The sequence below is a fragment of the Eriocheir sinensis genome, chromosome 62 (genome assembly GCF_024679095.1).
Source record: "Eriocheir sinensis breed Jianghai 21 chromosome 62, ASM2467909v1, whole genome shotgun sequence".
Lineage (NCBI taxonomy): Eukaryota > Metazoa > Arthropoda > Malacostraca > Decapoda > Varunidae > Eriocheir > Eriocheir sinensis.
This window is the reverse complement of record NC_066570.1, coordinates 5,691,034-5,703,533: the sequence shown is the minus strand read 5'-3', so window position 1 is coordinate 5,703,533 and position 12,500 is coordinate 5,691,034. Positions and strand designations below refer to the sequence as shown.

General features: G+C 41.9%; 1 protein-coding gene across 1 annotated transcript in view; it reads right to left on the bottom strand.

Moving 5' to 3' along the window:
- Positions 1-11,069, bottom strand: part of LOC126986520 (keratin-associated protein 21-1-like) — an 11,374-nt gene extending 305 nt beyond the window's left edge. The window contains exons 1-2 of the mRNA XM_050842790.1: positions 11,037-11,069; positions 8,140-8,608 (exon numbers count right to left, since the gene is read on the bottom strand). Coding sequence (XP_050698747.1) covers positions 8,140-8,608; positions 11,037-11,057 — 490 coding nt within the window. The 5' untranslated portion in view covers positions 11,058-11,069. The remainder of the gene's footprint in view (positions 1-8,139; positions 8,609-11,036) is intronic.
- Between the last annotated feature and the right edge of the window lie 1,431 nt (positions 11,070-12,500).

Genomic DNA, 12,500 nt, shown 5'->3' with positions numbered 1-12,500 from the left:
GAGAGAGAGAGAGAGAGAGAGAGAGAGAGAGAGAGAGAGAGAGATAATATGTGTGCGTGTGTGTGTGTGTGTGTGTGTGTGTGTGTGCTCAACGTAAATTTTCTTTGTATTGTGACTCTGTGTCTTTGACGATGAGAGAGAGAGAGAGAGAGAGAGAGAGAGAGAGAGAGAGAGAGAGAGAGAGAGAGAGAGAGAGAGAGAGAGAGAGAGAGAGAGAGAGAGAGAGAGAGAGTCGCCAAACACCTCTCGGAGAAAGTCGCGCCTCCGGAAGAAGAAAAGAAAAGACAGATCCGTCCGAAAGAGGAACTTAAATATAGCGTTGAAATTTATTTAGACACAAGAATCAAGATGTGAAAATACGGTGTGCCAAAACTACAAAAAAAAAAATGCTGAAATAAAGAGCTGATAAACAAAAAATATATAAAGAATTGAAGACTATATTGTTATCAAGTCAAAAGTATCTATGTTATTTTTGTACAGAGAAAAATCAGGGGGTGAAAATACGTTGTGGCAAAACTACTAAAATTAAATATGGAAATAAAAAGCTGATAAATAAAAGAAAAAATATAAAGAATTGAAGACTATATTGTTATCAAGTCAAAAGTATCTATGTTATTTTTGTACAGAGAAAAATAAAGGGTTGGAAATACATTATAGCAAGAAAATAAGTGCTGGAATTGATTAGCTGGAAAAGTTATGATGTTAAGGACTGAAGACGGCACTGTTATCAAGTCAAAAGTGTGTGTTAAAATTAAGTAATGTAAACTACTCTTGTTGAAAAATGTATATATGTAATGAGGAGGGAAGCTGGAATTGATTAGCTGGAAAAGTTATGATGTTAAGGACTGAAGACTGCACTGTTATCAAGTCAAGTGTGTGTGTTATAATAAAGTAAAGTAAGCTACTCTTGTTGAAAAAAATATATATATGATGAGGAGGGAAAGGAGCAAAATTGTAAATGTTAAGAAGTTCGCTGGAAAAAAAAAGGAAATTCGTAAACAGGTAACGAAGACAATGTTACCAAATAAAGAAAAATTCATGATTGCACTCCGATGAAACAAAAAACAAAAAACAAAGAAAATTATGAGGTAAGAATGACAGTTTCTTGTGAATTTTCTTATGAGCTGAAAAATTAAATGCGTAAGCAGTTAAAGCGGGCAATGTTACCAAATAAAAATGTTTCATGATTGCAATCCAGTAAAACAAAAAACAAAAAAATTATGAGGTAAGAATAACAGTTTTTTGTGAATTTTCATATCAGCTGAAAAATTAAATACGTAAGCAGTTAAAGAAAGCAATGTTATCAAATCAAAAGTATGTATTTCACGCTTGTAATCCCGTAAAAAAAATCATAATAAGAGAAAATTTTGAGGTAAGAATGACAGATTTTTGTGACTTTTCATATCCGCTGAAAAATTAAATACGTAAGTAGTTAATGAGAGCAATGTTACCAAATCAAAAGTATGTATTTCACGCTTGTACTCCGGTAAAAAAAAAATGATGAGAGAAAAACGAGGATAAGAGTTAAGAATGACATTTTGTGAACATTTACCATCAACCTCATTCTCATCATCATCAGTTTTTCGTCAATTTTCTCATGACCATCCGAAATCGACCTCTCTTTTGGCCAATCTATTCTGCATTCTTCACAGGAGCATAGAGTAGCGGATTTATAATTATTTTTATCTATTATTATTTATTTATTCTTATTATTCTTTATTATGTTATTTATCCTTTTATCTTCTTCTTTTTATATTTATGTTTACCTTTGAGCTGCTTCCTTTGCTGTAAAAAAATGAAATTGTATCATGTTAGACGTCTTGAGAGAGGAAGAGCTAGATTTGTATTGCCACACGTACGGTCTTGAAATAGCTCGCTAGTGTCAGACCTCGGATGAAAACCAAGAAAAGAAAGGCTTATCTTGTGATGCGATTGTCTTATAGTATGAAAAAAATAGAGAAAGACTGATCCGCAAATGATGCCTTACGAATGAACTAGTGAACGATTATTGTCAGGGCGTAAATAAAAGAGATATGCGAAAATTGAATCCTCATATATGGAGAAGAAGAACGAGTACTGTCAGAGGAAGAAGAAGAAGAAGGAGAAGAACAAGAACAAGAACAAGAACAAGAAAAAAGGAAGAAGAAGAAGAAGAAGAAGAAGAAGAAGAATATGGAGAAGAAGAAGGAGGAGGAGGAGGAGAACAAGAACAAGAAGGCGAAGAAGAGAAAGAAGAAGAAGAAGGAGGAGGTGGAGGAGAACAAGAACAAGAAGGTGAAGAAGAGGAAGAAGAAGAAGAAGAAAGGAGAAATACGAAAAGTTGATCCTAATGGCGCTATACATATAACAGTTTCGTCTCCCGTTCAAAGGCACCGTTTTCTGTGTTGCACCGTAAGAGGCGGGGAAGGGGAGAGGAGGAATGCGGTTGGTTGCCTTCACGTTACTCAGTCCTATCTTCACCTCACTACTATAATCACTGTTTTCAATTACTACCACTACTACTACTATTACTCAGCCTGTCACTTATCTACTTAAACTATCCATCTTCTACTTCCCTGTATCCTTAATTCTCTGTGTGTGGTGTGTTGAGGTTGCAGACTTAGTAACTTGTAGTATTTGTAGTTCTCCAACTCTACTTATTGCACTGCTTTACATAATAGTAATAATAATAATAATAATAATAATAATAGTAATAGGAATGATGCTAAGAGATAGTCCCTCGACCTACCGTTCCTTCCACTATAAGTTCAAATATTCCGATACTTTGTTTGCCATGATAAAAAAGGTTGCTCCCTCCACCCCCGTCCGTCAAAACACCTCCGTTACGGTACAGGTGAATCATAAAGGAAAGATAAACAGGTAAACAAATTAAAGAGAATGCGCGTGCACCTGTTCTGTGGGAGAGTAAATAAGACGAAGAAAACCTGAAGCCGAAAAATGAAAAGGCAAGTAAAGGGAAAGAATGAGAGTGGCAAAAAACTGATATCTGTGGAGTGAGGAACGAAAAAAGTATCGGTGTTAAGGAGATATTTTTTGTGTGTTCGACTTAGAAAACAAAAGAAGTATTAAGTGTGTGAAGTAGACGACAAAGAAAAGAATGGAAGGAAAATAAGAAGAAAGAAAGAAAAAGAAGAAATAGAAAAAGAAAACAAAGAATAGAAAGGAAAGGAGGAAAAGAAGAAATAGAAAAAAAGAAAACGAAGAGGAAGAAAATTAAGTTTAAGAAGAAGGGAAATAAAGGAAGATGAAGAGGAAAAAGAAAACAAGGATAAGAAAAAAATAAATAAACGAAAAAGAAAAATGAGAAGGAAAAAAAGAAATAGAAAAAGAAAACGAAGAATAAAAAATTTAAAAAAAGTAAATGACGAAGAGGAAGAAAATTAAGGAAGGGAAAAGAAGAAGAAAATGGAGAGGAAAAATAAAACAAGGAGAAGAAAAAAAAGAAATAAACGAAAAAGAAAAATGAGAAGGAAAAGAAAAAAAGAAATATAAAAAAGAAAGCGAAGAAAAAAAGAAAAAACAAGAAAAAGTAAATGAGTAGCAGGAGGAGGAGGAGGAAGCGGGGAAGTCAACGGGAATCCAAGCATCACGTAGAAGCCAACAACGGGTAGTGGGCGCGACGAAAAAGCTTCTTAGTGCAAACACGAGCTGGTCTTGAATTCCGAACTTCGCTTACTAAGAAAAAAAAAAGTAAGTAGGTATGTAGGTAGGCAGCCAGGCAGATAAGCAGACAGGAAGGTAGGTAACTATGTATGTATGTATGTTGATAGGGAAGTAGGTATGTGGGTAGATTGGTAGATAGCTTAGGTAGGAAGGCAGGTAGGTAGTTATGTATGTATGTTGATAGGTAAGGGGGTACGTGGGTAGATTGGTAGATAGCTTAGGTAGGAAGGCCGGTAGGTAGTTATGTATGTATGTATGTTTGTTGATAGGTAAGCAGGTACGTGGGTAGATTGGTAGATAGCTTAGGTAGGAAGGCAGGTAAATGTGCAACTTAAAAGCCAGTTAGTCAATAAAATAATACAAAATGAAAATAAGAAACCTAAAATCAAATAAATGAAAATGCAGCTGTACAATGACACGCCAAACACCAATGAATGGGTGAAAGCCTCAAACGAGAGCAAACACAGCTGCTGGCCATCCACGCGTGCCCCAAATATTCCTTCCTTGATGCACGTTTTGTTTCTATCTATGCCAGTATGACCAGAGAGTGAGAGAGAGAGAGGAGGAGAAGGGAGGGGAGTGTGTTACGTGCGCGGGGCAGTATGGTCGGGCCGCTGGAAGTATGTTAAGTGCAGCGATGTGAATGTTACGTGACTTCTTCGTTGGTTTGTGTGAAGGCTTGATGTTGGTCTGCGTCTGGACTCTCTCGTGTAATGGACAGAAATTAGGGTCACGCTGAAGCCACGAGCCGCTGATTTTGAGACGTGAAGATGGGGGCTATTGTTTCTCATTGCTCTCTCTCTCTCTCTCTCTCTCTCTCTCTCTCTCTCTCTCTCTCTCTCTCTCTCTCTCTCTCTCTCTCTCTCTCTCTCTCTCTCTCTCTCTCTCTCTCTCTCTCTCTCTCTCTCTCTCTCTCTCTCTCTCTCTCTCTCTCTCTCTCTCTCTCTCTCTCTCTCTCTCTGTGCCCTGGTATACTTGTTTTTTTCTTTCTTTTTGTTCTTGCCCTTCTTCTTCTTCTTCTTCTTCTTCTTCTTCTTCTTCTTCTTCTTCTTCTTCTTCTTCTTCTTCTCTTCCTCTTTCTTATTATTATTATTATTATTATTATTATTATTATTATTATTATTATTATTATTATTATTATTATTATTATTATTATTATTATTATTATTTTGTTAACTCTTTATCTCCTTCTCTTTGCTTCTCTTTATTTTAAGTATGATGTCGTTTGGAAGAATGAACAAATGAAAGAGAAGAAAAATAAACTCCACCTTGAAGAGAGAAAAGGAAGAAGAAAAGAAAGAAAAGAAGGATGGTTGAATGAGTGAAGGAGTGAGAGATTGAGTGTCTCTTCCCTCGCTCACACTACACCTTAACTGAGCGCTTTAAAATCACGCAAAACCTCGACTGGGCCTTAAATTATACAACCCTGAACTGAGCCGCCAAAATCACACGAGATCTTATTGAATCCCTTTAAAATCACAGAAAACACTTAACACAGCCTTTAAACACACAAAGCCTTGACTGAGCCCTTTAAAACACACAAAGCCTTGACTGAACCCTTTAAAACACACAAAAATTTAACTGAGCCTTTTAAAACACACAAAACCTTAACTGAGCCCTTTAAAACACACAAAGCCTTGACTGAGCCCTTTAAAACACCAAGCCTTAACTGAGCCCTTTAAAACACATAAAGCCTTGACTGAGCCCTTTAAAACACATAAAGCCTTGACTGAGCCCTTTAAAACACACACAGCCTTAACTGAGCCCTTTAAAACACATAAAGCCTTAACTGAGCCCTTTAAAACACATAAAGCCTTAACTGAGCCCTTTAAAACACATAAAGCCTTAACTGAGCCCTTTAAAACACACAAAACCTTAACTAAACCCTTTAAAACACACAGCCTTAACTGTGCCCTTTAAAACACACAAGCCTCAACTGAGCCCTTTAAAACACACAAAGCCTTGACTGAGCCCTTTAAAACACACAAAGCCTTAACTGAGCCCTTTAAACACACACAGCCTTAACTGAGCCCTTTAAACACACAAGCCTTAACTGAGCCCTTTAAAACACACAAAGCCTTGACTGAGCCCTTTAAAACACACAAAACCTTAACTGAGCCCTTTAAAACACACAAAGCCTTAACTGAACCCTTTAAAACACACAAAGCCTTGACTGAGCCCTTTAAAACACACAAAGCCTTGACTGAGCCCTTTAAAACACACAAAGCCTTAACTGAGCCCTTTAAAACACACAAGCCTTAACTGAACCATTTAAAACACAAAGCCTTAACTGAGCCCTTTAAAACACACAAGCCTTAACTGAACCATTTAAAACACAAAGCCTTAACTGTGCCATTTTAAAATCACTCCAAACGTTCATTATATATATCCTTTAAAATCACAAACCCGCAAACGTCTATTTTTGGAAAGTAGGAAAAACTCTTGATGAAGTCCAGCACATTCATACGTCCTGAGAGTTATTGCTTATTAATGAAGTTTTGGTCCCTCACTTATGATCAGGATACCTCAAAACACACCACCCTAACGGAAGACAGGAACCGCGAAATCAAACCTGTCGCTGGTATAGTCTGAAATAACTATATAGTCCGTTTCGTAGGGCACCGCGCCTCTCCTCAGCGTCACAATACATCACTCTCGGTTTTAAGCTAATTACTAATAGGAATTGTGTATTAGATATGCTGTATATGTTAAATAAGGCTATATGGTGCCATGAATGTTTTGCGTTTTAGAATGATAGCAATGAACGGTGTAACTTTCATTGTCACTCCCTCCCTCACCTCCACCCGCAATGGCAGCTACTCGCTCTCGTGTGCTCTATACAGTCGAAAGAAAGTTCGATTTTACAATGTGAACAAATATTTTTTAGAAGAAAAGGCTCATAGAGACTGTATAGGGCCGTATTACTAAACATTCCGTCGCCCAAGTACACATATTTCACAAGGCTTTCGTAGGAGTTTTGGGCATTTCCAGGGGTAGTTTTATGACCCTGGTGGTAGTGTGACCCTTCTTCTGTACCATGAACCTAAAGAAACACATATTTGACAAGGCTTTCGTAGGAGTTGTGGGCATTTCCAGGAGTAGTCTTATGACCCTGGTGGTAGTGTGAGTCTTCTTCTGTACCGTGAACCTAAAGAAACACATATTTGACAAGGCTTTCGTAGGAGCTGTGGGCATTTCCAGGGGTAGTTTTATGACCCTGGTGGTAGTGTGAGTCTTCTTCTGTACCGTGAACCTGAAGAAACACTCATTATAACTCAGTCGATCCCTTCTTTGACCTTTAGAAATACTGATGTGAGAAGCGAGTATGACTTATAATACCGAGCTATATTTCCACATTCAAGGATACGTTGGGCAGAGCTATGGCGAGGAAATACCCCGCGCGTGGCCCCCAAACGGCCTTCATAACTGAGTCAGACTGTGGTTCAATCTTTTTCGGCTTTGAGTGGTGGGGGAGGGGGGGGGGGGGTGACGGCGGATATTTGTGTTTCTATTTAGAGAACTCGGTTATTGCGAGACCAGGTATGCGTGAAGCAGGTGGAGGTGAGTAACTGTCTTAAGTAAACCGTGAGAGAAAACTAAGCTAAAAAGTATCATTGAAGGACTGAGTTAACCCGTTGACTGGATTTCCTACAAGAAGACATCACCAAGCTACAGGAATGGATCAAAAAGTGGCTGCTACAATTCAATGAAGAAAAATGTAGTCTTGCACCTTGGGAGAGGATATCCAGCGTACCAATACCGCATGGAAAACACTCCACTATCCACCACAGAGGCAGAGAAAGACCTGGGAGTATATGATATCAGGCTACCAGTGAAGGGATATCCAGCACACCAATACCACATGGGAAACACTCCACTATCCACCACAGGGGCAGAGAAAGACCTGGGAGTGTATGATATCAGGCTACCAGTGAAGGGATATCCAGCACACCAATACCACATGGGAAACACTCCACTATCCACCACAGAGCCAGAGAAAGACCTGGGAGTATATGATATCAGGCTACCAGTGAAGGGATATCCAGCACACCAATACCACATGGGAAACACTCCACTATCCACCACAGAGGCAGAGAAAGACCTGGGAGTATATGATATCAGGCTACCAGTGAAGGGATATCCAGCACACCAATACCACATGGGAAACACTCCACTATCCACCACAGAGGCAGAGAAAGACCTGGGAGTATATGTTACCAGGCTACCAGTGAAGGAAAAATTCGTTCCAATCACAGCGGATGGGTTAATGATGAAAAATTCTGAATATGACACACAGAGGAAGAGAGGAAGCGAACCCCAAGGACTAGGGAGCAGGCAAATGTTGTAAGATATCCCAATGACGATGAAGAGCAATAATCGGAGCTCGGTAGTTCTAATCATGCGTAGAACTGATAACAGGTGACCAGAGTAAGGGATTAGGAACACGGGAATGGGAGGAGACATCAGGACACTCACCGTAGTCGTCGTGGTGGTCATCGTAGCCGCCACCATAGCTGATTTCATGACCGTAACCGCCGCCATGGCCGCCACCGTAGCCGCCATCATGTCCGCCACCATAGCCGCCGCCATGGCCGCCACTGTAGCCCTTCCCGTGGCCCTTGCCGTAGCCCTTCCCATGGCCCTTCCCGTAGCCTCCATGGCCGCCACCGTAGCCACCACCGTAGCCACCACCATATCCGCTGGAGTGGCCGCACCCGCCGCAGCCTTTGCCCTTGTCCCCGTAGCCCTTAAACCAGCCTTTGAAGTAGCTGTCGTAGCCGTCGTCGTGCCCATAGCCGCCGTAGCCATCGTCGTGCCCATAGCCGCCGTAGTCGTCGTAGCCGTAACTATCGTCGTCGTAGCCAAAGCCTTTGAGGAACCACGGGCCCGGGCTAGCCGCCGCCACGCCCGCCAGCACCACCACCACCACCGCCGCCGCCGCCACCTGGGGAAAGGGGAAGGTAGGGGTGAAAAGGGGATTCTAGGTATGAGGGAGGGGGGGTAGGTGTGAGGGGAGAGGGTAAGGTGTTAGGGGAAGCGGGGTAGAGGTGAAAGGGGGCGTAGGTGTGAAGGGAGGGGGCAGGTGTGAGGGAAAAGAAGGGGGGCGTGTTAGGGAAGGGGGAAGGTGTTAGGGGAAGGGGGGTAGGTGTGAGGAGAGGGGGGCAGGTGTTAGGGGGGGCAAATGTTAGGTGAGGGGGGGGAGTGAGGGGTGAGGGGAGGTCTAAGGGGAAGAGGGGTTGGTACGTGGGGAAAGGGGAGGTTTTGTGGGGAGGGGGGCAAGTGTGAGGGGAGAGCGGGGCAGGTGTAATGGTGAGGGGAAAGGGGGTTGGAGTGAGGGGAGGGGGGCAGATGTGAGGGGAGGAGAGGCCTGTGTGAGGGGAAGGGAGTTAGGTAGGAGGAGGAGGGGGCAGGGGAGGGGGGAACGAGGGGAAGGGGAGGGGGGAGGGGGAGGAGCCCGAACAGGTGAAGTGAAGGCAAAGTAACTGCTGGTGAAAGACGAACTGAGGAGTGTGGTGGGCTGTGTGCTGCTGGGGGGGGGGGGGTAGAAGAAGGGGGGGAGGGGGGAGGAGAAAATAAAGGTGATAATGAAGAGAAGGAAGAGGAAGGTGATCGAGGTCGTTGCTCCGTTTCCATAATAATTCTAAATTCTTAAATACCTTCGTGTGTTGTGATGTATCGACGCCAGATCTTTTTTTTAATCATAACAGTCGTATTAGTCGTTATTAACCTTTTAACTGCGGGGATCATGTTTCTTAAAGGCCCCTCTAAGCGAGAAAAATGAGAAAAAGGATCATCACTCACGCAAGCCATTTCATAATATATATCAACGCATTTGTGATCAGATTATGCATCATCTATTTTGGGGGAGTTTGTATCATGGCAAAAATCTGGCCCGTCGCTGCTACACGGTAAAGCCACAAATTTGGCCCGTCGCTGCTACACGGTAAAGCCACAAATTTGGCCCGTCGCTGCTACACGGTAAAGCCACAAATTTGTCCCGTCGCTGCTACACGGTAAAGCCACAAATTTGCCCCGTCGCTGCTACACGGTAAAGCCACAAATTTGGCCCATCGCTGCTACCGGGTTAAGTTATGTAGATAGTTAAGCTTTTTTTTCTTTCATTGCTGGGATGCAGTGAGTTACAAGTGTTGGATTCTCGACATATTACAAACTCAGTCGTAAAAAAGTAAAATAAAAAAATCAAACAAACCAAATAATCACGGGCCAAAAAGACAAATCAGCCACACCATTGCAAGGAAAGTCTAACACTGTTTAAAAATCAAGCGATAGTCACGAATCTGTGCTTTAATTTCTTTTCTTTAGATAAGGGAGGGAGAGGTATCATTATCACCATTATTATTTATGTGCCGAGGGGACGGGGGGATCAGAATACCCTTCGTCAAAACACAGCGACAAAAAACAGGCTCTTCGTCTCATCAGCTCTCCTCCTCTTACTGATAGTCTTCTACCTCTTAAATTCCGTCGCGATGTTGCCTCTCTTTCTATCTTCTATCGATATTTTCACGCTGACTGCTCTTCTGAACTTGCTAACTGCATGCCTCTTCCCCTCCTGCGGCCTCGCCTCACACGACTTTCTGATCAAGCTCATCCCTATACTGTCCAAACCCCTTATGCAAGAGTTAACCAGCATCTTCACTCTTTCATCCCTCACGCTGGTAAACTGGAAAGATCTTCTCTCATCTGTATTTCCTCCTGCCTACGACTTGAACTCTCTCAAGAGGAGGGTATCAGGACACCTCCTCCCGAAATTGATTTATCTTTTTGGCCACGCTACTCTATTTAGGAGCAGTAAGTAGCGGGGTTTTTTTCATTATTGTTTTCTTTTTTTTACGCCCTTGCACTGTCTCCTCTGCTGTGAAAAAAAAGGTGGGGGGGGGGGTTAAAGACACTGCAATTGAAAGAGAAATGGCCCGTGAGGAGTTGGGAATTATCCGTCGATTATCCTGTTATTGTTATTGTTATGATACTAATTATTGTTGATGTTGTTGTTGCTGCTTTCTTAAATTTGTTGCTGTTACGACTTTTTCTTATCTTTCAGTATCAAAAAATAATTCAGAAAGTTGGTCACATTTTTTCTAGTAGCGATATTTCGACACAAAACAACAATATGAAAAAGTTATAGTAATCGATCCCTTTCCTTACAATACTCACACACACACACACACACACACACACACACACACACACACACACACACACACACACACACACACACACACACACACAAACCCACAACCTAACACACTCAACACCCCCCACACACACATACACACGCAACAGCCCCCCCCTTACACCACCACTACCACCCAACACACACACACACACACAACACAAGAGCCAGCAGCACCCACCGTTCGTGTCACTGAGGTCATTACTCCACGGCAGACGAGAAGAGACTGATAAAAAAGTGCCCGCCTGCCCCCCTTTATATAGTGGCGGCGCCGGTGACGTCATAGAAAGCCTGCAGCAGAGTCAACAAGAGTTTCCCCGTTAGCTCCCCGCCGCGCCTCAGCTGTTCCAAGAGATTCATCACGGCAAACACGGGGCGGACCAGGAGGAAGAGGAGATAGTGGAAGAGGTGGATTAAAATGATAGAGTGGAAGAGCTGGAGGAAAATGATGAAGTGGCAGAGGAGGAAAAGACTGAAAACATGGAAGAGAAAGAGGAAAATGAATGGAGATGGAAGAAGTAAAAGAAGAGGAGGAAGAGGAAATTGAGACAGTGGAAGAAAAGGAGAAGGTTGAAGACTAGGAGGAAGAGGAGGAGGAGGAAAATGAAGGAGTAGACGAGAAGGACAAGGTTGAAGACTAGGAGGAAGAGGAGGAGGAGGAAAATGAAGAAGTAGAAGAGATTGAGGAAAATACAGAAGAGGAAGGAAAAAATTATGGAATGGAAGAAGTGGAGGAGGTTGAAGATTTAGGGAGCGGAAGAGGTAGAAGCAAAAGGAGTGGAAGAGAGGAAGAAAACAGACATAGAAGAGAATGATGAAGATGAAGACATTGAGAAAGAAAAGGAAACTGAAGGAGGGGAAGAGATGAAGAAGGTTGAAGACGAGGAGGAGGAAGAGGAAAATTTAGAAGTGAAAGAGGTGAAGGCAAAAGAGGAGGAGGAGGAGGAGGAGGAGGAGGAGGAGGAGGAAGAGCACAAAAAAAGAAATAGTGGAAGAGATGGAAAATGTATAAGAAGCAATAGAGAATGATGATGATGAAAGAGTGAAACAGGAAGAGGAAAATAAGAGTGAATGAGGAGATGAAGAAGGGTGAGGACTTTGAAGGAGGAGGAAAACGGAGTACAAGGAATGGACAAGACGGAAGAGGAGGAAGAAGAAAATGAAGTAATAGAAAAAAAAAAAGATTGAAGACGAAGGGGAGGAAGAAGAAAATAAAAGAATAGAAGGGGCGAAGATGGAAGACTTTGGAGGAGAGGAAAATGAAGGATTAGAGAAGGAGGAAAAGGGGAAAGAAATGGAAGAGAATGATAATGAGGAAGTGAACGAGGATGAGGAAAATGGAGTGAAATAGGAAGAAAACGAAGAAATGGAGGAGGAGGAGGAAAATGAAGGAGTGTCAGAAATGGATTAAGTAAGAGAGGAGGAAAAGAGGAAAAGGTAGAAGAGGAGGAAATGGAAAAAAGTTGAATGTTGATGATGAAGTAGTGGAAGAGGAAGAGAAGAATTGAAGGTGAAAGGAAGATGAAAGTTAAGTAATAGAAAAGAAAGAGAAAAATTAAAATGGAAGAGGAATTTGAAGGAGTGGAGGAGATAGAGAAGACTGAAAATTAGGAAGAGGAAAAGGAAGAAAGAGAAGAGGAAGAGA